The following is a 27,640-nucleotide window of genomic DNA, read 5'->3' on the forward strand; positions in this document are numbered from 1 at the left end:
AGGAAAAGAAAATATGACTTTGAACTGTTAATAAAGGTCTCTATTTACCAAGTGTTTGTTGGGTATATACCTGCTCTTTTACATCCTCATTTTATTATTATTTGACTTTAAAACTTAAAATAGGGATATTTTTCATCATAAAGCTCATCGAGACATCGACCCCAGGTAGTTATCATGACTTTGAAAATTTAAAGTATCAGGTAATACCTTTGAATATTTTGTTTATTTTATGCCACTAAGTATTTTTTGGACAAAAAGCTCAATGTGGCGAAAGATCAAACCATTTTTCATTTAAGTTTTGTTAGTTTTATTTGGGGTTTTAGATAAGATTAGGATCAATTAGGATGTTTAAAGATTAATTTTCCTCAATTAGAATATCAATATATATATACAACTCCTATAGATAATTAAGTTGTTAAACTTATGTACTTAAATCGGTAAAAAAACTACGTACTTACCTATATCAATGTCATTCTATGCGGTTAGAGTTAGAGCTTTGTGCGAAACAAACTTTGAAAGTACACGCGCCATAGTAACTTAGTGTTTATTAGAAATAATTTAAAGTTGTTATACAAATTAGTTTTAAAACAAAGATAATTAAATCCTCTTTTTTCTCTTTCATTACGATAGCCTAAAAACAATAAATTGAAACTTAACGTAAATCTTCAGTGTAAACATTTCAAGCGTAGGTCTACAAACAGCACAAAAGTACCTAATTATTGCACTTAGTATTAGCTATTATTAGCATTATTGCACTTATTATTAGCTATTATTGCACTTAGCATATTTTTTAATTTTGCCATCCAGAATACATAAGTGAATAATATATCATTGATAGCTAAAGCAGCTGTCACAAATCATTTCATTGCCTTCCTCAAGACAACTGACCTTAGCAAACTGATTTACATGATGGGGAAAATCTACGGGAGAAACGCGCCGTTTGCATACGATGTATCGAATTGTCTAATAGTATTTAACAATATTTAAAAAGTTTAAAAAAACAAGTTTTTATTTTAAATTATCATTATTGAATAGCCACATTGAATAAAGATTTTTTTAATTTTAAATTTAACTTATAGGAAGTGATATTATTAACGATACTATTATTTAAATCAACATTTTATACTTGAGTAAGTATAATTTGTAAGATAAGATCGCATTTAGTATTGTAAACAAAGTGTTGTCCATAATCGTTAGTTTTGATAAGCAATCACTATTTCTAATTTATAGAAATTAATTTCTTTACATACCACAAAACAAATCATCCCGAAAAAACATCACCGTCACTAGAGAAAACGCGGACTTTCCAGTGAGCACAGACGACAAATATTTCACGCAAACTTGAACTGTATAACTGACCTTAACTGGCTTGAAGGCAACTCAACGAAAATCCGACAAACACAGTGTGCACACCAAGCGAGTGATCGAAAATGAAACAAACACACATCGAATTCAAATCGAGAATAAAAACTTACACAAAAATATGGTTCAAAGCCGCACACCACCTCCTGTTTGATATAAGGAAGGTGTTCTCCGCCATCGATGAGCGCGACTGATTAGGAGGAAGACTAAACGCGGACCACGTAACTAGTCTTTAATTGCCCTTGGTATCGGTTTTTGTGAATTGCTCATTCAAGCATAAGTTTGAAGTAACTCTGATCGCGAAGTCCGACGGCACGACCGTTAGGTATGTGGTTCAATACATAATAAGCTTAGAGAACAGCCTGTTTGGTAGGATATGTATCCGACATTCGCTCTTTGCACCTCTGATCGAGACGTTCATAGAGATTATAATGTGACTCGCAAATTTTCAGAGCTTAATTAATTCGATAGGAGTTTTTTTAGCTGCATGATTTATTAATAATTTGAATTACAAATCACCGAAATTATTAGCAATATTTTTGAAGCACTCAAAATATAGACAGGCTTGGCTACACTTGAACGATCGTACCTTTTGCTTTGTTGTTATTTAAGACTATTTACATAGGCCTACATCAACGGTGAGGCATCTCTGGCCAGCCTCACTTAGTACTGTCGTCCAAAGTAAGTTACTTCTTAGATTAAATTGCTCAAGGTAGAAGAAGGATAGCATGACACCCAGACTTGGGCCTCGATGGTCACGATCGACAAGATCTCTCTCTTCTAGCCATAAGCACAGCCATTAACGGTTCTATTAAAAGACTATAATGAATTATTATTTCCTTTACCTACAAGAGTAGAATGCAACAATATGATAATCCGTTTCTCGTGGGAATACCGATTGCAGCCGTGAAAAAATGCAAGGACGAACACTATTCTCTGAAGAGTTTACACAATGTAAACAACCAATTCATTACATTATTTATACATTGTCAATAGCATATTAGAACATCATTTACTAGTTTTTTTTTAGATTTTTAGTTGATTAAACCTAATAATTCAAAGATCGGCAGAAGTATATCAAGAGGCTGTCGAAAATAAGCACCTTCTTACGCCTATTTACATATCTGCAAATAGTGGTTTTCTTAAGTTTTCGAACTTTTAAACAAATGACGACAAAGGCATATCTTAGTTAAATATTAATTATTTCCTAAGTTTACACATGTCAAGTCACGTGTAAGCTATTTTTTGCTATAGGTATTACAAACAGCTTTACACTCTATTGTTTAGTTTTTGTAAATTCGTCTGTATCCGGGGTAAAGGCACCTGTTCATCTTAGGTTTTTAATCATTTAAGTAATTAATTGCATCTATTAGAAACCAGGTACGAATGTATTACAACCGGCTTTTCAATAATGTTTCTACTTAAATAAAAAGTCTGTGAAAAATGGACCCAGACATTTTTAAAATTATCAAGATAAGAGCACCGGTCTGGTCAATTTTATATTCATTTTAAATAAAATATGATAGCCTGACCAATTCTTATTTACCAGCAACATTGGGGTGGCAAACTTACTTTAGCAAAGATAAAAGCCACTAGAAGTATCACTAAATAACTGCGCTAGCATACGGGGAGCATTGGTATAGTATGTCCCTACACCAGATCTATGCCCATTATCAGTACTATTAACAACCTTACTAGAATTAGAGGAATCGCTGTTACGCTTAAATACTCTTTAAGTGTATCCAATTTAATGCTCGTTGTTCGTGTTTTTTAATATTTCTCATTAACGAAACATTATTTACAACAAGTGTCTCGCCGAGGTTTACTTCCGTCCTTCCGAGGTCGATGTGATTTTTACACAACTACAAAAACATAACACGTGCCAAAAATAACACATGCCAAGTAGGCATGTTTAGTTAATGTTTAAAGGCGTTGATTGCGGCACTTTTTGTAATTTATCCCATAAAAAATAACAGTTTTTCGGCACTGCTAATCAGTTAGGTAAATAATAGACAAGTATCTTGTCGTCTTGTCGTGAGTTGAAGTATTATATTATATCTATAGACTAAAATCAATTAACTCTTTTAACTGTTGTCGGTGCAATAAACAACAACGGTTGTGAATTTCAGTGACAATAGCGCCAATAAACAACTCTTCCTTATTTTTATTAATTTAATATTTAAGTATCTTTTCTATCAATACAACACCGAAATAAATTAAAAATATTTTTGTCATAAATCATGTGCCAGCCATGACGCAGTTCACACATAATGTCCATATTTTTGCCATTCATGAAGGAATGTCAGGATTACCTAATAATTAAATAGAAAAATAACTAGTAGTTTCTGCCACATAGGACTTTTTTGTGGGAAATGGGTGTGGGTGCAGCATGAGGGAGTGTCAGACTCTTAGGGCGCTTTCAACATAATTATGCGTTTCTTGACAGCTTGCATCTTCTTTGAAAATCCTGTTAAGTATTGGCTGTTTAGATGCTTTGATTAACAAACAGTGCCTATATAAGTAGATAGAGACTATGTTGCATAGAATTTCCATGCAAAAATTGATCTCGGTATGGATGCACGGTATGATGGGGAGAAATGGATTTATAAAAGTTTACCCAAGTAGAACAGTTTCATTAATTTTCTCAGATGTTCTTGATCAAATTTTGGTTTTAACACATGTTTATTATTAGGTCTAGCCTTGACTATTTTTAGATAAGTTTTTTGCTAAGTAAATTGCGATTTTTCGTTATATTTTTGCTTATAAAGTAGCAATCAGATTGTGCCTAATAATTTAATTTATGTATCCAACCTGTTTTTTCTCTATATTTGTCTACATTTTATGCGCTTTTAAATAAAGTAACCTCGCCAAGATTTTCTGAAAGTGCTAAATTATTTAAAATCTGAATGTTGTTATCCTAATTATTACCTGAATTAATAGGTATTGTAGGAACACCTGTATTATTATTACTAGGTAAGTACGGGAAGCAATCATGTTTTTTGGGATTATTATATGGTTTCCATTTTCATACTGCTGAATTGAGCGATATGAGCTTTTAAGTGCCAATTTCTGTTAACTAATTAAAGGTGAATTTACTCCTAAAATGGTTATTGCGTCTGACTTCCATCGAAAACAAAAGCAAGGGCGACTAATTGACAGCATTCATCGAGACGTCATTATAAACGGTAAAAGTACCTCCAGCGACTTACCGGGTCAAAGGTAAAAAAAGCTCGACATTTCTAGAAAATATCATTGAGTAGGCGGAAAGTTCAAGTTTGAAGCAATGGAAAAAATACGGCAATCAATGAAATGTCACAGTTTTTGCTCTTAAATACGAATTCGATTGACTGCCGGGATCGTGATCAATGAAGGTTGGTAGATGCTTGCAATATTTCTCGTCAAATTTATACAAGTAATAACATTTTTGTTGAGCCATTTGTGTTAAAAGCGACATCGAACACGTTTAATCTAACTAAAATCTGAACTCGCAGTCATTTTGTTTTTGGGATACTATGAATACCTACAACAAACAGACAATGTAATTAATAGAAGCATATAGGATTTTTGAATCAAATTGTTCGCTACGTGGCTTTCGGTTTCAGTCGCTTTCAAAGGTAAGGACTTCGATTCATAGACTCGAATAGAAGTTACTAATGTCTTTCCTGTGTTTTAACTTGGAAACCATACATAACCCTGCCAACGACATTCATTCTCTTAATGTAGAACATTGAAATCCTTCAAACATTTTCGCACCTTGAAAACGGACATATTTGCTCGATAGCCAATAAACCAAATCTTAAAAAGGACATCATTGCGTGAATTTGGAACTTCTTAGTAATCGTATCAAGGTACATATTGCTGAATCATTCAATAATCCATACAAGGATGATTTTATATTGATATTCAATGATGACATAATACATAGTGAACGAAAATCGTAACAATTGTTATCCTTTTTTCTCATAAACAGTGGTTTACGAAGGGTCATGACGTCATCGCGACTACGTGCTGTTCATAGTTTTGTAACATGACAGGTTGATGTCACGTAGCAGAGTATTTATCTTTTGTTTCATCAATTAATAAGATAACTGACCGAAATGATGCAAGTATGTCGTAACTTCTGCGTGATAACAATTGCCATTGATGATGTCGATTGTCAAATACACATGCGCTAAGTACTTTAACGTTGTTAGACATTATTACATTTTAATGTTTTATCTCGTATTGTTTAAATGTTATAAGTACATTACGTTATTTATTTATTTATTATAGATATCATGGTATTGGAAAAACAGTTATTCTTGGAAAATGTCAGGAGCTGTTGTTTTAATCAATTTTAGTAGGTATTTGACTTTTAGTTATACTTAACAGTAAATCTTCTATTATAATTATGGTTTTCTTTGTTAGGTACATCCATCGAGGATTTTTTTCTTTAAACAGTCCTTATGAATCAGAGTTCTTAGTTCTTCCAAGTAATCATAAGATTGTGTGCTTTGGTCTACGTTAGGAAAATTACAACCCCATCGCACGACTATGGTATTTCCCTAAGCGTGGGATTGTTTACTCAATTAACCAAGACATTATTTGTTACACAAATAACTAGTTCCATCTATGACTAACTAGGTAAACTTTCAGGTTAAGGAAAACCGTCTCGGTAATTGTACAAATGCGTAAGAAATATACTCTTAAATTTTTAAACAAAAAAAAGGATTATAATACAGCTTAAATATATTGCATGTTGAAAGTGGGGAAATAAGGGTATTTTCATTCAAGTTCAATTATAAAATAAGCAAAACTTGCCCTCGCTATTGCAAATTAGAAAAAAAAATACTGTTATCCTGTTTAAGTCTGAACTCAGAATCTCATGCTTAGCAGTCAGGCTACAGCTTGCTAGACCATTGGGACAGTTGTGGCTTGTTATTAATTGAATAAAAACAATTAAAAAAAACGTAGCCATTCTAATTATAACTGTGATTTGTTCCACTTCGACTGGTTTACTAGTTGGATATTCTTCCTACGTGGAATACTATTGTGAAATTATGATAATATACAAGTTTATTTATCACGTAACTATGTTTCAGTATAGTTTGCTTTTCGTTCAACCTTATCAAAAGTTCAGTATTTTTAGAACTCAGCCATATGAATAGTTAAGTAACTTATCACTCTCAGTAGTTGAAATGAGCGGTGCTATGTTATTGAGAAAAACAATTGCATTTGGTCGTTTGACCTTAGAAATTGTCAAGTACTTATAAATATGTGACAGTTTCGGTTTCTCAAATCTAATTAGAGAAGCAAAAGGACAGTTTTGTTGTTCAGTGCCCTTATGGAGCTGATCTAGTACTTCAAAAATAAATCTGTTACTCACTGGCTGTCTTCGGCCTGGCCGAGCACGGGGTCATGCTCTATGTATAGTGTTGGTTCTATTGTAGTGACGTCACTATTGTTGTCCAAATCCACATCCGGACATTTAGCAACTAGTGACATTGTGTCGTTCGCCGAAGACATTTCGTCATCAGCGGATATCGTTGCAGTGACACTCGGCCCCACTGGACTGCAGTCAGCAGTTCCATTTTGTGCACAAACCGTCAAGGGAGCCATCGACGTCTGTTTATCGACACTGCCCAACTGATTCTTTCTCCTGAACGAGATTCTCCTCCAAGACATTACAATTACCAATTAAATTGAACATTAATTTTTGTCACAATTATAATGTTTGTTTATAACTTTTTGTTTGTATTGCAACAGTCATAAATTGTCCATATTATTGTTTTTTAGCCGCGTACCGTCTGGCATCACTTAAATATGCGTAACTACACCTTGGAATCGTAAACTCAAAATACAATATAAATATTTTAATATTTCCGCAATGACACAAAAGCACGCGTGTTATCAAAAATGGATCTAAATAGTAAATCGAGGGAGAGGATGAAGTTATCAGGTCATATCGTACCCGGTCAGACTCGACTGTTAAACGGTTTCATCATTGCATCGCTCATCAACGTCATTACTTAACCTATTATCGTTAAAATGTAATTAATTACAGTTTGTTGTGGAGCGCACATACCTTGGTTTGTCGTCGACTCGGTGACAGAGGCACGATCGTATTGACGATACACAATTGACTGAATCAGTGTGAGTGGTTGATGCTTCAGTCACCCGAAGGAATTCCACCTGACTGTTCTATTGTCTTCAGCCTATCCTCACTGAACATGTTAGCAGGTTTGTCAATACTCTGATTACACTACACGGTATTTACACGAAAGAACAAAAAACGTGCCCTCACAGCCATCGAAAACAACTGTCTGTCATTCAATACCAATAGTAGCGTGGGTATACGCATAAATTAACATATTTACGTCAAATGGCAAATAATGTTCAAGTTGACGAACTAGTGGTGCTGGAACGTCATGATGTGCTGAGTAATTGCATACGAGGGTTTTCCAGGACTGTGACGTGCTATTGTAACATTGTAAGGAATCTGCGGCGCCGTCCGTACTGTTATTATCATAATCAACATTGATCTAGTAAGAGGAAACGCGCGTTTGGTAAACAAATACCTTGAGAAAAAGAAATAACCTTACGTACTTAAGCTATAAGGGTCATAATTGAACGATGGCGTTGTTACCGGTCTGGCGTATACATTTCCAATTATCATATTTTTTTCAAGAATACACCTATCCGGCTAAAGTCCAAAAAGGATTACTTAGGTATGTTGATTGGGTATCTACTTAAGTAAGTTTGGACACATGATCAATAGTATACTTTTTGAGCATGCGTGTGTTTTTTGTGTGTAATTTTTTATTCAAGTCCTACCTACTGTAAAATTTTACACTTGTGATTCTAACACCTCTCATTGTCAATGTTAATGGTCGTAATATGTAAATACTGTTATGCACTTAACGCAGCAGTGTTGTTTTTCTATCGTCAAATCTAGTTACACATAGTCCGAATGTTTGAAGCATTAGCAACAATGGGAAAATTATTTTTGTCTACGTCTTCACTGCAATTTAAACATCTTTTCACTATTTTAACTATTTCTTTGCTGTTAGTTGTTCAGATATAGCTAAGTTTTTGATCCATATACTCGTTCAATGGGATGCACAATGCAGCTATATGCATAAGTATAATAAATAAAAAAGCTTTCGCGGTAAAGTCGAGTTCTAAAGCTGACCCCGAAAGTCACTTCATGCGTCATCGGTTTTGGCACCTACATACGTCAGTGGCAGAGCTTAGCAGAAAGGTACAATAAAAGTATACTGGTTTATCCCCAAAACAAGTAGGTATGCGAAATGGTGGAAAGTTTTGTGCTCAATGCTACGTTCGATTCAGCAACCTGCGAAGGTTTATCTCATGTGGGACACTTTACTTATTTTAAGTATCTAACGGGTGCAGAAGCTCAGTAGATTTTTTTATGACTTGAATACGAGTGTGATAAAATAAATTGACCTAAACGTGCTTAGTTTTGCTAACTATGGGAGGCTAGAACACCACCGTTTACGTATTTAGCGAATTATCATCAAACAATCCAATATTTACCTACACTAAGCTCATTTGAATATTAAATTTTTAACAAGTACCTATCTACTTACTTATTGGTATATAAACATTAAATACTAAAATAAATATAATTACTCTCAAGATTGGAGTTCAAGGGTAAGGAGGTATATGAAAACTGGTAGCCATAGAGTATTCGACCGACGAGGTTTGTTGTTCTCATCGATAAATAGGTACGTACCTATAGATAATGGTGTTGTCGAGTATTTACATACTGGCTTGGTTCCTGGTAAGTAGGTACCTTTGCTTAAAAAAAGCTAGGTAGGTGCAAAGGTCCATTATCCTTCATGGGGAAAATGCGTCGCACAGTGATGTTTGTTTTATTTACTTTTTCTCAAAACTTACATCTTTTAAATATTTTCTTGACAAAGATTGGATAGGATTTCCCACTGCTGGAAAAAGATGATTCACGTAGATAGGTACCTAACTCAGTGAGCATTTTGTAATATCATAACGTAGTTACTATGAAGTAATCTGTGGTAATATGTTGTGTATTTAGTGAATCAAGATGTAAACAGTATCAATATGAGTGCTCACAGCAAATAGGTATACGTCTAGTGGTTATTAGAAAAATAGTTTTGCCTTGGGAATCTCTTTGTCGATAATGACGAGGTCTAATGTAGTAATGTTACAAATAAATAACAAAAAACCAAAACGTCATATTGCTCATATTCTCATGAGTGGTTGCCTAGGTTGCTAATTAATTGGTGAGTTATTCAGAATATACTGAAAAATAGGTAAGAAAAAGTAGAAGGAAAAATTTAAATGCTATTTTGAATTTTCATATATTACAGAATTATCCAACCAAATACAGTCTTTAGAGTTTTAAGTCTTAAATAAGTTTTAGTTTAGTACTTGAATCGATAGGCTTGTTCAGTTGCTGTGCAAAATCGTAGCACACCGCGTAGGCATACGTGCTACGACAGACAGGGTGTCCTTACAAATAAGGAAGTCTTTCAAAGTAAACAAATTAAACTGATTTATATTATACGAGAATCTTGATTAAGTATACAAATTACTTCCATTTCGTACCTAATTCATCTAATACTGAACGGAAAACAAACTCGTTGCTTTTGTTTACCTGTTCAAACTGTATAAATTAATAGAAGAACGTACTCCAATCTTAAAGCATCAATAACATGCATCATGTATTTTAAACAGGTGCGACGATACCTTGAGTGTAGTGCTCAATGTGAGAACACTTTTATAAGGTAAAAGCATTCAAATAGCCGTTGTAACGTTGCGCCGAACGTGCTTTGTGACCGTATCTCTTAATTTCGACGTAATCTTCACTTTTCGATTTCCGAACATGTACTCATTTGTTTGTTTTTCGATACTGGTGACTTTAACATTGAACGATGGCATAAAGCGTGCATATATGTATAGTTCAGTGTGTTTTTCCTTTGCGGTTCAAAAGATGGTATCAAGAATCAACCGCAAACTTATCCGAATCAATGTTACCTGTTATAAACCTTGGAGTTACAGACTTTATATTCAGTTGGTAACGCAAGTTTGATCATATTATATTTACCTTTAAGTGTTGAGACAGGTGATTGATACAAGAAGGCTTTTATCTGAGTCCCGCGGCCATGACACTATTTCTCCCGAGATAAGCGTAACGAGATAATAGTACCTAGGTACCGTTTGTGCCAAATAACTTTGCAGTTCTGAAGTTATTACTTATTTGACTCCTTGATTATTTCGACATCTCATTCAACAATATTTGAAAAAAAAAAAAACCTCAAATTCCCTAAGGTCAAGGATAGTTGCACCTCCCCAAACTTCCGTGGGACGTAAGTTCAAACTCACTATTGATGAATGTGGATGGTGCATGATACATGATGCATCCCATAGTTATGAGGTCAGCAGCCTGTCCGCGGAGTATAAAGGGCACGACCCAGCCATTAAAGGAGCGCACCTTATTTTCGTCTAACAAAAAACTTTTTGTCTGGGGGCCAAAGAAGAGCTGGATACCACTCTATCCAGTATCCAGCATTCCTATCTATTTATTATAAGTGTGATTACAATGGGTGATTTGGCGTCTTTAAGTGCTACACTAAAATTAATATCATCATTAAGCTGGTGATCAAAGTATCTACTAATTATTATAGATATTTAATTCCTGTTCATTAAACGTACCTACAGGTCAAAGGACCACCTACCTACAAACTCATCATGTAGTTCCCAAATTGGAATAAAAACATGTACCTACTTCAATGAATTTTTACAGGTATTTTTTTCAGTTTTACAATGATTTGTTATAGGTAGTATACAAATGCGAATACTTATACTAGCATAGATTATCCTATAAGTACCTAGTTCTGTTTTACATGAGCAATCATGTAATAATTATAGATTTGCGCAAATAAAGGAAATCCAATACAATGCTTGTGATGCGAGGTTTTTTACATTTTGTTGCGATGCTACAATAAATCTTGTCATGCCATGTCGCATGGATTATCGTACAGCCGCATCCAACGATAATAGGAAAGCGGGAAATATACCTAAGTATATCTGTGTATCACTTGGTTAATTACAGATAATTAGGTTCTGATTAATTACTCATTATGGGCATTGCGAAATCGTTTATTAATGGATCTGCAGTCATTATTTATATGCGAGAAGCCTTTCCGGTGTTGCTAGAATTTTCTCACATAGGTAGGCATTTCTCTCCAAATATGCAGGCATATTATGCAAATTACTACCTATGTGTTTTTTGGCAATCAGGAGCTTGATTGATTATATGATGGTAGATAAAGACATAGGTAAATAGCAGGAACTTATTTATGAATCTTGAATTGGTAAACTGAAACATCCAAAATATAAAAACTACTAGGTACTACGATAGGATCTTCGTAATTTACCTTCAAATGTTAAACTTAGGCACTTTTATTAATGGGGGAAGTACCTACCTACATTCTATCTAATTAGTACCTATAGTATGTGTTAGAAAAATATGAATAAACATTGCTAAAAATATTCCATTGGGCAATGACCATGAGTTAGAGTAGTGTGAATATTTAACTAAGTAGCATTGATAGAGAAATAGGAAATAGATGCTGAGAGCGAATTTATGATAGAGGTAATACACACTTACCTACGTGACCGTTTTGGTCATGGTCAGGGTTATTCGTCGAATAACGTCTTTATAGCAATTGATATTTTCCTTGGCCTTTTCTTAGGTATTGCTACGTAGAGTACAAGCTATGTAGGTATGTATTTGTGTTTTGATAACTTGATGTTGATGATAGTTGATGCTAGACTGGCTGACTATACCAATTAGAACGGTGCTAGGGTTTCAGCCAGCCAGCTGACTAAATGTACTTAGGTACGGAAAATACCTCCTAATTCTTACATAATTTACTTTAGACTTTTTATAATTACGGTAATAGACCAACTAATAATCATTGAGATACGGAAAACAAATCAATAATTAGTAAAACAATTAAAACAATCAATGCCACCTCATACTTATTACAAGTTAAGACTAATGGAAAAGCTAAAAAGGATCAAGCCTTACCTATAGTTTTAATTAAGTAGTTTTTTTTTAAACCATCTCATAGGTACCTATTCTCATGCATGAATTACGTACCTACCTACCGAAATCTATAAAATAATTATAAAGCTGAAGAGTTTGTTTGTTTGTTTGAACGCGCTAATCTCAGGAACTAGGTACCTACTGGTACGATTTGAACAATTCTTTCGGTGTTAGATAGCCCATTTATCGAGGAAGGCTATAGGCTACTTTTTATCCCGGTACGGAAAGTAGTTCCCACGGGATGCGGGTGAAACCGCTGGCAGAAGCTAGTCTTTTATAAAACTTTAGGTACCGTAATATTTTTTTACGTAACAATAGTAAGTTCTCCTAGCGATTATTAATTGTATGGTTATTAGGACGTAGGTGTCTAGTGTTTGATTATAAGCTATGTGAATAAATTAACAGTGTTATAACAAAAAAGTTAAACAGACGGTTTGACACTAATCTTGTATGCGAATTTTCCTTAACATGTGTTTAACGTACGTCAAACGTTTTTGTAATAAAACAATGAGTATCCTCGAAATCCAGTCGTAGATCACATATTAGGTGGGTTTCTATGTACCTATCTATGCAGTTATGCAGGTGCTCCGTGCCTATCTGAATCGACTCAGGCAGAGAGCACGTTAACAAGCGCAAGTGATAAGTATTTAGCATAGGTATCTATGTCCACGAGTCGCTGTACCCGCACGTTTTTTTAAATGCATGTAACCTGCGCTTGTACCTCAACATGCGCAAGCTACTTTCACTGTGCAGATGCACTCTCAGCTCAGCAGCTGATGTGGGCAACCACTACGCCAGCGTAGTCTAAAACCAACAAGTCTAAGGTCAATATGGGGAGTCTGAATTGTTACTTTGTTGGTGGCGTCTAATGAATCAACTAATTATCCACATGTATGTACGTTTGTAAGTACCTACGTAACTCCCTCTAAGCCACATGTCGACGCATCACGTCACGTTGCGGTTTAATGAGATCTAATTGTAATTGACCCATGCACCTCCCGTCAAAGGTCTTCATCACATTTCCTACGCTTATATTTTATAGTAAAACAATTATAATGACATTAACCTTTTTTGTATTTTCATTAATGGATTAATAAGACAAACGTTTGGAATGCAGGTAAAAAATCGAGAGGTACGGTTTGATGTTAGTATAGTTATATTTCGTTTATAGTACCTACTCTGACTCTGAATTTCAATTCAGTAAGAGATTTAAGGGTCTAGATCACCACCTCTACCCTGACTGCAGGGTGGGTAGTCAGAAACTTATAGTTATCAGCACGTATCTTGAGCTCTGACCTACATCTGCGCAGAAGTGATTTATTAGCAAAGAACCAATCCCGAGTGACGGCTATGACGCGATGCACTGCGGGCCAATCGCCGCTTTAGCCCGCCCTCGCGCCTCACTTCGTACCACGAAAGGGACCCAATAAATTACTTCTGCGCAGGTGAAGGTCAGAGCTCAAGATTCGTGCCGATAACTATCATACATAGACGGCAAAGGTAAAGTAGGTCAGTGCTTAGGCAATTTCTCCGTAATCTTTACAAGCGGTTACTAAAAAGTCGCCGTGCGTACCGAATTGACAATGGAGATTACTTTTGCAAGTTTCACTGCTTTGTTGTACAATATCAAGTACCAATAAAAGTACTTCACGTAGCATAATTTCATGAATGACGATTCTACCTGTATATTTCGTCACAGATAGTATGTATGTATAGTACTCAGAAAAGATAAGGGACAGGACACAAAGATAGTCCTCCAGCTAGATAATAAATGGTGAATCATTTCCTATGGATATTTGCATTTTACGTAGTCTATTGATAACAAGTTACACGCTCTATTTGGAACAGAACTTTCGATAGTGAAATGATTTTTAATTATGTATAATCTAAATAAATCAAAAAATAAAATTAAAAACGAACATTTATTAAAAAATCCTATCCGATTTCATACATGTTTACTTAGGTACATAATTACGTGCAACTTATATTTACGTAGGTACTATAATAGGTGTACAAAATCGTCAAAACGGAAAATTAAATCTCCTATGTAATTTCCTACAACTTGAACAAAATAAATGCAATTTTACAAACTTGATTGTTGTTAAATAAAAAGTTTGACTAAGTCATTTTTTTTATAGGCACAATAACGCTAATATCAGTAAAAAATATTTTTTCTAAATATTCTATGTAAAAACAACGGACGAAAATATTGTGTGTTCTTATTTGAGCTTATCATATCATACATGTAGTATTTAACACTGAAATTGGAAGCTTATATTTTAGAAAAAAAATATTGGCAATAATTTAAGAAATATTCCTAAATTTGTTCCAAAAAAAGTATATAAAAGCAATGAAATAAGTTGTAGAACACAATTAACTAAAGTTGAACACAACAAGCCTTATCTGAATAAAAATATTGTTATAAAGCATTTATAAACTGCCATAAATTCAGTCTACTAATTTTAATTACTTACATCTAACTATTTGATATAATTAAATGAACAGCTTGTGGTTCCTTACTGCTGAAATATATATTTATATGGATACTTAATTAACTCCTTCAGTAAAATGTTTAAATAAATAACTCCTTGTACTAAACTTTGAACAATAAACCCGTTCAATTCTGATATAATATTTATATCAAATTCAGATTTGTTAATCATTCTGAATTGTGTCTGTAGAGTACCAATACAATTGTTAGAAAAACAATAGCAGCCAATACATTTTAAACAATATACAAAATAGCTTATACATAGAGGACTTTGAGGACATGTCGATAATTATGTAATTACTAACATACAGTGATATCTTACAATAACACAGTCACTAGGATACTAATACAGGTCAATTAGACAAATTCAAAGTAATACTTAAACAAGCACCTAAACATACAAATATTAGCTTTTCTTTAACAAATCATCTGATAACACCTAATGCATAAAGGAATGTTCAATTGTGTGGACAGAATCAATATTTTGAAATAAGATATGTGAAATACAAGGTAGGTAAGTGATAACTATAACTAAGAAGCTACATTTTTGTAGTAATTATTCACTGAATTTCAGTCTTTTGTTTATTTTTAATTTGTCAGTGAACACCAAAATTTGGTCAAATTTACAGTCAATTGCTTAACTTTGTCACATTTTAGTTGTAGCTTCTAGGGAGCGCAGGAGAGGTGCGCGGGCCATATACTAGAAACGGTCTTTAGAGGCATGCAGGTCCGGATTGGTCAGGTACTGCAGCTCCTGCAGCTCCTGGAACTTCTCATGGTCCCTGATGTGGGCATAGTTGGCTGACAGACACATCAGGTAGTGCACCAAACTCAGTATTACAAGTATGCAAGATACCATTGCCAAAATAAACATAAATTCTGCCTTCTCAACATAATCCTTGCAGAATAATTTTACTTTGTGTGCTTCACAAATTCTCATGTCTTCTTGTTTCACACTTGATGGAAACATGAAATCAAATTGCGTAAAGTCAATGCAAGTCGAGAGATCAATGTTTTTCGGTTTCGAACAAAGTTTCCAGAAGATAGTGAATAAGAATGTCGTAATTACTAAGAAACCTAGTAATATGATCCATACAAAAGTCAATATGTATGTAATGATCATAAACACGGCGCAAGATATCCGACCTCCGACACGCGCTCTCCATGCTCTGTATACTTTCTGCCTGGTAGCGCCTGTTGTCAAACAACCCAGACACAACAGCATGAAGCCAAGTGCTGCCATACAGGCGCTGCCCACGATGAATATCATTTGCAATGCTTCGATCCATATGAGACGGAAGTGGAATACTTCATCAAACATTAGTATTGATAGAGCTGATCCTCGATACATAGTCCCACAGAACACACCCACGCCCAGGCAGCACATAATCGTAGCGATGAGAGTAGCATGGGGTACCCTGGTAAGGCAGGCCTGGCACGCGTCACCCATTTTAGCGTATTAAATTACTATAAAAACACTTTTGTATTCAAATACAGTTCGTTTTTTACACAAAATATTAAGTTTTATCTCACTACTACAAAAAGAAAGTAATTTACGCGTTTAACGGATGACAAATAATGTTGACGTTTTGGAACATACAGATTCACAAAAATAATGTTGTGAGATCAGAGATGAACAGATTATAACTTCACTTTTATATTCGCAATTATTTCTCTTATTTTTATTGCAATAAGTTTGATTAAATGCAGTATTTTACATATAAATGATAAAGGCAAAATATCACTTATAATTAATGTAATCCATTAGTTAACATTTAATAAAATGAAATAGATTGCGTGTATCCAAACTTTATTCCAAAAGCCACGTCAAAATGACATATTGCCGGTATAGTGAAGCCCATCTATTCTGTTTAAAAATCGACTAAATGTTATAAAACGTGACGTCGAATTACCTGTTACGTTGTTAGTTGTTTTTTTATTTCAAAGCGTAAAGAAACATTATAAACAAATACAGGGTGTTTGGCGCATGGACCGACACAATTTTTTGGGGGATTCGTGAGGCCATGTACTAGTTTTCACTCATAGACCCAATGTCCTATATGTCACTGTATTCGAGATACGATTTTTTTTGTTTGTTTTTAAAAATTACCGGAACTATCACCTTTAAAACGCTATAACTTTTCAGTCTGTTGTCGAATTTACACCAAATCACTTTCATTGCGTTCTCTGATGTATTATTATTCCAAATAAAACATAAATTCATAGCACTAGATGGAAAAAAAATACTTGTTGAGCTTCCAAAGTCTTAAAAATGAAAAAACGTATGAAAAATGTCAAATTCAAAATTAATTATAAAAAAAAGTAAAAGCTTTTATGAACTTCATTTAATAAAAAAAAAATGCCTACTTAATACCCTTTCCAACGATATGCCACATGGGTGTGAAATCATTAATAATGTCGTCACAAACCTAAAGGTACACATTAACCAGTGCCAGGGTAATGAAAACACAAAAATGTTTTAAAATGTTTTAATTAAATTTAAGTTATAAATTATGTTCAAAATGACTGCCTCTGTTGCGAATGCATGCACGGCATCTTTTTCTAATTTCTACAGTCGTCGTCCTCAGTCGCATTTCTGCTTTCATAATTTCAAAGGCGCAATTTATTCTTTCGATTAAAATTTCTCTTGTGGGTACTTCAGTCGCATACACAATTTCTTTTGCACGGCCCCAGACATAAAAATCCAAGGGCGTCAGGTCTGGTGAACGTGCAGGCCAAGGAATTGGGCCGCCTCTTCCGATCCATGAATTTGGAAAACAGTTGTCCAAATGTTCTCGCACGTCTCGCTGGTAATGTGCTGGACAGCCATCATTTTGGAAAATAATTGGTTCTCCATCTAATACTGGTAATACCAATTCAGGTAAATCTTCGAGTAAAAAATTCAAATAATTTTCTCCGGTCAGGCGCTCTGGTAAGAAATGTGGACCGATCAGGTGTCTTCCAATAACCCCCGCCCAAACGTTTACACTAAACTTAGTTTGAAAGGAACTTTGTCTTTTCTTGCGGGGATTTTGTCTTTTTTGCGCCCAATGGTGAAGGTTGTGGAGATTCACAATTCCCTCGTGATTAAAATTGGATTCATCAGTCCACAAAATTCTTTTTAAAAAATTTGTATCATCTACGTCCGTATGCATCATAAATCGGCAAAAATCGAGCCGTCTCCTGTGATCATCATCTATGAGACCTAGAACAATCCATTAAAGACTGGTAAAAATTCACTTTTTGAATGGCAAAAACTAACATAAATTTAAAAGATAAAATTAGAAAAAATAAAAGTTACTAGGTATTTATTTGAAAAACGAACCAGTAAAGCTACAAGGATATTTGTAAACGTTTAAAATAAGTGTATGGTTAAAACCATTTTAAAATACAAGTTTTTTGGGTGCAAAATTTCAGCACAATAAGGTCGAAGATAACTGGTTCAAAATTTAGTTTTACGATTTCGCCTGATAAAATAAATAAAGTACTTAACGTACCTTGAACAGAAGTGTAGTGATACGCATGCTTTCCATTTTCCCGAAGAACTGACCAAACTTTCCAAACCGACAAGTGAAGTCTTTCAGCTACAACTCGAATACTTGTCGTTGGATCCTCATCAAAAGCTTGCAAAATGCTTTCATCAATTACAACATTATGTTGCCTCACATTAACGCGAGGCTCTTGGAAATTTATGTTTCCAGTCTCCCTCAGACGTCGATAGGTTGTAGCAAACGTCTCGTGGTGTGGTATACGCCGGTTAGGATAACGCTGCTGGTAAATTCTACGCGCTTCACGAGCGTTACAATTAGCGCTGCCATATGCCAACAACATGTCAGCATACTCTTCGTTGCTGAAGTTAGGCATTGTAACAAGCACGGTGAATACACCAACAGTTTAACAGAAAAGTTCAACAAACAAAACTTAACAAAAACAAACTTTAACAAAAAACAACGAAATAGGAAAACGTGAAATACACGGACACTTCCGATAGCAGAGATAGTCAAATCTCGACTAAACAAGGATCACATAACAAACTCCAACCCAATGATAGACAAAGACAAGAGATATTTTTCATGCGTAAGAAAGAGACAGGCAGTTTACCTGCCAATTACCTGCTTACCATTGTTCTATCAAACGGGTTCGTTGTTAGAGACGTTAGAGTGCGTGTTCGTTCCTGCTCTGATTTTGACGACATTATTAATGATTTCACACCCATGTGGCATATCGTTGGAAAGGGTATTAAGTAGGCAATTTTTTTATTAAACGAAGTTCATAAAAGCTTTACTTTTTTATAATTAATTTTGAATTTGACATTTTTCATACGTTTTTTCATTTTTAAGAGTTTGGAAGCTCAACAAGTATTTTTTTTCCATCTAGTGCTATGAATTTATGTTTTATTTGGAATAATAATACATCAGAGAACGCAATGAAAGTGATTTGGTGTAAATTCGACAACAGACTGAAAAGTTATAGCGTTTTAAAGGTGATAGTTCCGGTAATTTTTAAAAACAAACAAAAAAAATCGTATCTCGAATACAGTGACATATAGGACATTGGGTCTATGAGTGAAAACTAGTACATGGCCTCACGAATCCCCCAAAAATTTTTGTCGGTCCATGCGCCAAACACCCTGTATATTTGAATCTCTAATTACGCCACGTTGATGGATACTGTATTTTAATATGTTTGCACAGGCGCGCGTGGCCTGCTTGACTGACAATAAGTTCATATTCATCATAAACTAACATTGAAAATTTTAAAAATTCTGGTTCCTGAAATTAAGTCTAATTCTTTTGCACATGGTTAGTATAAAAAACTAAACTTCTTTTCGAATCCTGTCCACTATTTAAAGAACAGCTATTAGTGTTACTAAAATAATTGACAGTTCTATAACAACAATTATTTCCCAACACTAGTGAACTTCAACTTCCTTTTGTAATACATTATTTTCTGTCTGATAAATTAATAATTTCTGGATTTATCTCTTGTTGGAAGATTTTGTACACCAAAATTACTTTAAAATGGAAACTTTGTACCATCAAACTAATCAGTTGATACAAGAAACATCAGAATTGTTCCAGAAGTTGGACAGGGATCCGTCTAATTATGAAGGGATAGAAAACGCTATTCAGGCTAAAATTAATGCAATTAGTGCGTAAGTACAAGTCATTATGCTTTTTTTGAGCTGTTAATTGGTTTAACTCCTTAATATATTTAGTTCTAGTTCAAGTTCACCCGTATTTCAATAACCACTTGTCATCGATGTTCGTAACATATTGTAGATGAATATTTCATCATACATAATTTGATTTGTATTGAAATTACAGAAACTGCGAGAGGTTGGATATATACGTCTTTAAAACGCCTGTCAACCAGCGTCCTATGGCTAAAATGCGAGTGGACCAGCTGAAATACGACAACAAACATATTCAGGTATTCAGCATTGTTATGATGGTAGTTTTGCTAATACGAGACTTGAACTCTTAAAATATATATGTTAGCATATAGAGAAAAGGTAGCTCTATAATAGTGAAACTTTTTTGGGGTTCCATACGGAACAGCTGAGGTTAATAAATAATTCTTTATTGATATAACGTAGAACAGATTGTAGCATAATGTAACACATTAACAAAATTAGTAGATTCAAATATTATAAGAATCAAGTGGGTGACATGCTGGCCTCCTTGCTAGGCTATTAAATAGTCTGTGTTAAGGAGAAACAGCTGAGGTTATATATTTTTTTGTAATTCTGTAATTTCAATTGAGTGTTAACCTAATTCATAGTAACACATAAAGCTCTTTGTTTGTGCCGCAGATTAATGCTAAGTAGAAAAGCTTTACATTTTATTGTGCACGCTAATAAGATGAAGATATAAATCACAGTTCATGCACATTCATAAATTCTAAGTCTATTATTTCATATATTAGTAATTTTGCATCATTATGAGAGCTTACCTACATAAGTATATTGTTATAAATTATATTAAACTTAAATGCAAAGTACTTCATCAGAAAAATAATCTAGATTCTAGCTGTTTGTTTTGATTCTATGAGCTTCTACTCTAAACTGGTTATATTTCCCTAGGCATCCCTGAATGCTGCTCAGCAGAAGAGGATAAAGCGTGAACAAGAGCTCAAAGACAGGGAGCAACTGTTGAGTCGCAGGTTTGGTCACGACCACACTGCTATCAATGTGGACTACCTGGCTCAAGAACAGATGTCCTTGCAGAATTCACACAGAAATGTGGATGAAATGTTACATACTGGTAAGTTTTATGTCCTTACTAGCTTCTGCCAGCGGTTTCACCCTCATCCCATGGGAACATCTGCACAAACCAGGATCAAAAGTAGCCCATAGCCTTCCTCGAAAATCAGGCTATTTAACACTGAATTATTTTTTTAAATTGGACCAGTATTTCCTGAGATTAGCACATTCAAATAAACAAACAAACTCTTCAGCTTTATAATATTCTTCTTCTTCTTTCGTGTCAATGACATGTCATATATTGAGACTACACTATGTCAGCCCAATATGCTGCCACAGCGAGATAATAATTTATAATATTAATATGGAGTTCGATCAATAATAATGGTACAAAGTTGAAAGGTTTGTTTGATGTGTAATCATAAAATCAACTGGTTTTAATTGAAAAATTATCCCATCTATTGAGGAAGGCAATTGGCTTAGTTTTATCATGGTATGTAAAGTAATTCCCTGGGAATGTGGTTGAAACCATCACCATCATCACTGAATGTTGAAAGCATTTTAATACAAGCTCAACCTAACTGACATAATGTAAGTTAAGGTTAATACAAAAATACTATATTATTGCAATGATGATGATGGCTGGAAACTCTTTCCAAAAAGATCAAAATAGATATTATGATTCCCAAAATCTGTAAACTAATTATGAAATATTGTCAAAATGCATGCAAGTAGGTAGACAGCTATATTTAATAGGATGTCTTGAAGACTTAATTTGGAGATTAGTTGCCACAAGGTCAGTCAGTACTTGTCAAACTAGTATGAATCAATAACATATTGTGTTGTAGAACAATTTTTTCCACTCATTGAAAAAATATTACAACACCAGTTCTTACTAAAAATATATAGACCATTTGTAAACCTGCTTCTTGTTAGAAACCTTTTAAAAAATGAACAATGATTCTGCTCATTTCAGGTCAGTTGAATATGAACATAGCATAAAAATATTTGTCATTGCAAAACACTGTCAGGCAACATGTTGCTAAGTATTTTTTGATAGGCGTTAAAAGTACGGATACTTTTAACTTACGTCAGAGTCATAGCAATGGAAATGAAACATTTTTTGAAAATATCATTTTTAGGGTACCTGAATAATACCTTAAACTTGCTTCATTGATCCACATGTGGTAAAATTGAACTAAAATGATCTAGTTTAGGAAGTAAAGCTTCTTTTTGGTGCTCAAAAGTATCGCGCATGTGAAATGTTTATTTTTGTTAAAATTTTTCCAACATAGAAGGAAATTTCTTTACCATCTAGGAAAGTAGAGAAAACTAAAGAATATTCGCCCAAACTATTGGATAATCATCAGAGTCTAACTGAGACGATATTTTGTTCAGGCCACTTATTTTTAAGATTGCTTTTCGCTTAATGTCAGCCAAAACTGGGACATAGTACCGCTAGTTTATGTATTTACGAGTCTATAACCCAGATCACCTTATTGGTTCGGCTCATTTAAGTGCACACTACAAAGTAATCTAGCCGTCACCGGCATAGTTACGACGGACGGCAATGAAACCAGTTAATTAATTTGCCGTGGTTGCCGTACCTACTAGATCTAGTTGTGATCGTCTCGACGAGCCGAGGTACAAGATACTCGGTTGCGCACCTGCGACGCTACGTGGCGCTGACATCACCGCACGTGTTTTTTGTTTTTATCAAATACAAAAAATAATAACAAGCTGAAGTATAAGTCCAACATCACCAAATTGATCTTTGTGCTCACTATTAGTGGTGTGTTATTCGTGTTCTATTGTTTTGGATACATTGTAACAGAGCAGAATGAGATAAGTATTTTATTCAATAATATCGAATAATGATTTCAATGCTAAAATATGAGAAATAAGGCACTTACCACATGTTTGATTATTTTTTGTAGTGTTCACGCAATACACACACAAAATAATGTCTTATGTCACTAATAGCCCTATTAACAATAACACCGGGCTAAGCCATCTGACATGACCGCACTGTATCAAGGTAAACTTAATACACGAAGTTGAAGTTTTTCGAAGAGCCAGACTAGACCAAGATTACTCCACTCGCAACGCGTGCTCGACTCTGAAACGTTAATAATTAAAAACAACTTTTTAATTACTTTTGACACTATTGTTCGAATAATTACTACCTATGTGAATTACTATAAAAAACCTCTTAAGTTGCTATCAACGAAAATGTCCGCTTATTAGACAATATTTTTGTATCTTACGTTTTATAAATGATCTTAACCTTGAGAGTGGTTGGGTGACTATCTTACCTATAATAGCCAATTAAACGGGCCAGTTAGATATCTACTTAGAAATTCACGTGTTTGTCTCTTGACTTGTCCTTCCAATATAAACGAGTCTACAGACATATGAATAATTTTGACTACATTTTTACGCATAATAAATTGGATGTTCTACTTCAATCAATTACTTTGATCAGCTGGTTCCAATTGGTCAGACAGGTTGTGTTGGTACCAGGCATACAAACCAGTCGCCTTGTGATTGGTATACCAAAATATTGTCAACGCATTTCCGCAATACATGTGAATAGTTTACCAATTAAACTATGTAGCTCTACAATACACGGCTTCCTAAGACCCGTTTACAGTAAGGAAGTTCGAACGGCGATTGCTCCATTGTTGGCTAGAAGCCATGCGATCCTGCTCGCAGCCAATATCCCTACACTGAATATTAACCTCGAAACAAGTCATTCGCCTCGCTCCAGTGTCACTTGAGGTGCACGACCTGCGATTCACCATGACCGCCACTCCATCCCGCCGCCATTTTCCTACTTCAAACTTTTAATTTGTTACAGGTTCAAGCATCCTGGAGACTTTGAAGTATAATCGCGAGACGTTGAAGGGGGCGCATAGGAGGTTAATAGACTTGGCCAACACTCTAGGTTTATCAAATGCAACCATTTCTTTGATAGAAAGAAGGGTAGCTCAGGACAAATACGTGCTGTTCGGCGGCATGTTCGTCACTCTCACTGTTATTGTGCTTGTTATAGTATATCTGACGTAGTTGGGGATAGCTCTCGAAAAGGGGGACATTCCTCTATCAGAATGATAATGCAATAATACTCGTTAATCGAGGAAATAAATTGGTGCTTCTACAAACTACGCATTTGGGGACTTGGTCACATTTCAATTGAGGAACAGAATTTCCTGTGGGTTTAGTGATCATAACGATAGAGGAATGAGCCCCGTTTCAAGCATAAACGCAATCACAAGTCTATGGAATAATTTCACAATGATTAATCATGCTTGACAGCTGATCCGACAAGGCCACCATACTCATTGTTCTTGTAAACTGTGACCCAAGACTCAATAGTTATGACAATATATTTAGATTCAAACGAACAGTAGGTACTAGTGTCAAGACAATAAAAATGTTATCTGAAATTAGATTGCGCTAAAAATGGATGCCAGAATCACTATATAGACTGGAGTATTTGGTGGGATTTATTTATTGGATTATTTTTATTATTTATTAAAATAATAAATTGTGCCTAATGCAAATACTCGTAACAAACGTTAGATAAAGACAGTCAATGAAATAGTGTGCAATGATATCTCGTTAGCCAATAAACTTACTAAATGTTACGAAAGCAATTTAGTAATAGATTTTACTTTGGACTGAGTTACTGTTGAGTTTCCTAAGATTACTAGTAACAATTTTTTTGTCGTTGCCAGTAGTAAAAATTATGCCCAGTAGGACCATTGTCATGAAATGCAAACATGTGCAGCAAGTGACCAAATATCTCAGTTGAATGGTTTTCTCCAGTCATACAAATTATTATCAATGATAAGTAAACACTTTTACGATTAAAGAGTAAAGGCGATATCAAGATTTTTGTATGAAAGTACATTTGTAAATTTTATGTTACCAATAACGTCTTCATTAGGAAACTCATTGAAAGCTTTGTGATATCGACAATATTCAATAAAGAAATAAGTCAGTGATACTTATGTGTAACTACAACACAACTTGTATTTGATGAAATGTATTAAGTAATCAATATAATTTGCTAGTTAATGTTTGAATTATTTGATTAAAGTAAATAATATGTTAACTATGTTTGTTATCAATTATATTACATTCCTTTTGTTGATTTAGATTAATTGCACGTGTTTGTGAGCCTACACAATATTTGTGAATTCAATAAAATAGCTAAATGTAAAGTTATTGTAACGATGTTAATGTTAAGCGATATTTTTATTAAATTTTCTATTTTGGACGTGTTTTGTTTCACTCATCTAATTAGTTGCGCATCTCAATCGGTTCACTCGTTTATGATCTATTAGGTGCCTTATTTTTAGGTCGGTGTTTTTTAGAAAAAGTATTTTAGATAGAGACAGACATTTCATTTCAAATTAATTTAATGAGAATCAAGGGCACGCCTTCTAAAAAGCATTTTAAAACAGATTGTATAAAAATAGAAAAAAGGTGATGATACTAAATCTAGACACAAAACCTACATCCTGATTGCACTATAACAAGCAAAAAGCATACCAAATAAGTGGTGATTTAGGACTAGTCAAAACATCTTTTGTACTTTAGGAACCTAATGAAAAGTCCCATAGGTACCTTGACGTAGGTACCTAAGGACCGTAAAAGCTTATTTGGTCGGTTCAGGAGGGGGAGGCGATTTCCTTGGACTTTCATTAGGGTCGCAGCAGGGCTTCTTAGGTTCAACGTGAGGGCAGGCGAAGTCAACGTCTTCCTCCTTGCGACGGGCACAGGGGCCGGTAGACTCGGGTGGTGGGTTGATACACGTGTCCACGGACGGCGGCGCTAGGCGCGGGTAATCGGCGACGCGCGCCGCTGCGGGGGAGATCACGGGAACGTCGCGACGCATCTGTTTGACGCGCTCGTATGCGTCGGCGGGAAGCTTCATGTATTCTGGTACCTGGTGTAAGAAAATGTTGTGTTTATCAAGCTGCTACGTGTTTTGAAGCAGTGTTAACTACTAAGGTTCTTTTATTTTTGGGTAGGTACTTAAGTAGGTAGGTACCTAAATACTAATAAACATATGAAGGAAAAAGATAGGTATTTTATTACAAGGCTTTTCTGTCATAGTTATAAGCCTTTAGGTGGCTGATGACTGGCTACATAATACATAGGTACCTAGCATCTTTTTACCTTTGAACGTTTGTTTCTACGTGGGATTCTTTGAGAATATAACAATCAATGGCATATTTGGGCAGTGCAAGGTAACGCAGTTTTGTCTAAAATTAGTTGCTTACGATTACGTAATCACATTCTTGACCTTAGGTTCTTGAATATCGCGTTATAAATAGGTGGTCATAAAAAGTCCTTAGTATTTATCAGGAATGGTGAACTGACACTTCATCATGGTAATTAGGTAACTGTTGATTATTTGCATCTAATTCTTATTCCTAGACACACAATCATATCTCCCTTCCCCAAACCGAGAGAACCGTTGTAATAACCTATTTATCTATAAAATAAAATGGTTTATATCCTATGAGTACCTAATATGAGATGCCGCAGAGCTCCTCGTAAACCCGCGTAATTATCTCATCATTTGATCGTTTTCCTGATCATTGAACACTGAATTGGCTTTGTCCCCAGATACTGTACAAGAGTTCCATTACAACAGACAATTAGTTAAGCCCCTAAATAAAAACCCGATACTTGTAACAGCGAGGTGTGTCACAATGATTTCTAATAGATATTTGTATATTTTACGGCTACTACATAACTACACTTACTTAGCTGTGGCCGGTTTAACCCAGGCGCAGCCGCACTTTGGGCTGTAGTCGTAACTTATATTAATACCTATATATTTATTAATAGGTACATAGGTAGTGAGGTGTCACAAAGAGTTATGTTAAGAGGATGAGCATGCATCTATTAATGCAATTACAATGCGACGTGACTTCATACACGCCGTACTTCTAGTACCTACGCTTTACAGTATTTAGTTAGAATCGTTATCAGGGGGAGGATGAAGAATCATCATCGACAATAATAAACTTCCATACGACTTACCTACAGTCCAAAAGATATGAGCACAGTTATTTTTGTCCCATTCGAAAACCATGGCTGACAACCTCGTTAAGGACACTCCCAATGGTCCTTAAATAAAAAAAGCTAAGAATAATAGAACACAATAGCTACCTCCTTGCAGTCGACGCCATAAGTGCCGAGGTAGCCAGGCAGCTTCGGCTTCTCGATCTTCTCGTCGCCAATGACGCTGGCACCGACCTGCGGGCTCGGTACGATCTCGTAGGGACACTCGTCTCGCGCACGACGGGCTGCGCGCTCCGCAGAGTCCTGTTTTTACAAATCACAATTAAAATCTGTTCTAAGGAGAAATATCTTGGCTGCGGGATTGTTCGAGTTACCGCGACTATGATACATACAAGGCCTACGAAGGAACATGATGGGTATTAGTAAGAGTCCGACATTCCCTCAC

The 27,640-nt window shown here is 35.0% G+C and overlaps 4 protein-coding genes across 8 annotated transcripts in view; 1 reads left to right on the top strand and 3 right to left on the bottom strand.

The window, feature by feature from the left end:
- The window catches only part of LOC110369940 (multiple C2 and transmembrane domain-containing protein), a 43,053-nt gene extending 19,773 nt beyond the window's left edge, over nucleotides 1-23,280 (bottom strand). The window contains exon 1 of one of the 5 annotated variants that reach the window (XM_021325608.3): nucleotides 23,064-23,280. In XM_021325608.3, coding sequence (XP_021181283.3) covers nucleotides 23,064-23,068 — 5 coding nt within the window. In that variant the 5' untranslated portion in view covers nucleotides 23,069-23,280. Of the gene's footprint in view, nucleotides 1-1,250; nucleotides 1,392-1,475; nucleotides 1,740-6,727; nucleotides 7,047-7,426; nucleotides 7,685-23,063 lie in introns of those variants that run through there. The other 4 variants (XM_064034987.1, XM_021325589.3, XM_021325599.3 and 1 more) reach the window with 4 other exon arrangements.
- Nucleotides 14,358-16,555, bottom strand: LOC110369982 (neuronal membrane glycoprotein M6-b). The gene has a single exon (XM_021325664.3). The coding sequence runs from the start codon at nucleotides 16,393-16,395 to the stop codon at nucleotides 15,646-15,648; it is 750 nt and encodes a 249-aa protein (XP_021181339.1). The 5' UTR covers nucleotides 16,396-16,555; the 3' UTR covers nucleotides 14,358-15,645.
- Nucleotides 19,842-25,435, top strand: Membrin (membrin). The gene is made up of 4 exons (XM_021325677.3): nucleotides 19,842-20,100; nucleotides 20,273-20,378; nucleotides 21,031-21,211; nucleotides 24,011-25,435. Exons 1-4 carry the CDS (start codon nucleotides 19,967-19,969, stop codon nucleotides 24,217-24,219), a joined length of 630 nt encoding a protein of 209 aa, XP_021181352.3. The 5' UTR covers nucleotides 19,842-19,966; the 3' UTR covers nucleotides 24,220-25,435.
- Nucleotides 25,436-25,591: 156 nt separating this feature from the next.
- Nucleotides 25,592-27,640, bottom strand: part of LOC110374327 (EF-hand domain-containing protein 1) — a 58,026-nt gene continuing 55,977 nt past the window's right edge. The window contains exons 15-16 of the mRNA XM_021332027.3: nucleotides 27,343-27,498; nucleotides 25,592-26,107 (exon numbers count right to left, since the gene is read on the bottom strand). Coding sequence (XP_021187702.3) covers nucleotides 25,817-26,107; nucleotides 27,343-27,498 — 447 coding nt within the window. The 3' untranslated portion in view covers nucleotides 25,592-25,816. The remainder of the gene's footprint in view (nucleotides 26,108-27,342; nucleotides 27,499-27,640) is intronic.

Source organism: Helicoverpa armigera, chromosome 5 (genome assembly GCF_030705265.1).
Source record: "Helicoverpa armigera isolate CAAS_96S chromosome 5, ASM3070526v1, whole genome shotgun sequence".
NCBI lineage: Eukaryota > Metazoa > Arthropoda > Insecta > Lepidoptera > Noctuidae > Helicoverpa > Helicoverpa armigera.

Coding starts and splice junctions, on each gene's coding strand:
- LOC110369982 (XM_021325664.3), bottom strand. CDS start 16,395: ATGGGTGACGCGTGCCAGGCCTGCCTTACCAGGGTACCCCATGCTACT.
- Membrin (XM_021325677.3), top strand. CDS start 19,967: ATGGAAACTTTGTACCATCAAACTAATCAGTTGATACAAGAAACATCA. Junction 20,101..20,272: donor AAAATTAATGCAATTAGTGC/GTAAGTACAAGT, acceptor TTGAAATTACAG/AAACTGCGAGAGGTTGGATA. Junction 21,212..24,010: donor GGATGAAATGTTACATACTG/GTAAGTTTTATG, acceptor AATTTGTTACAG/GTTCAAGCATCCTGGAGACT.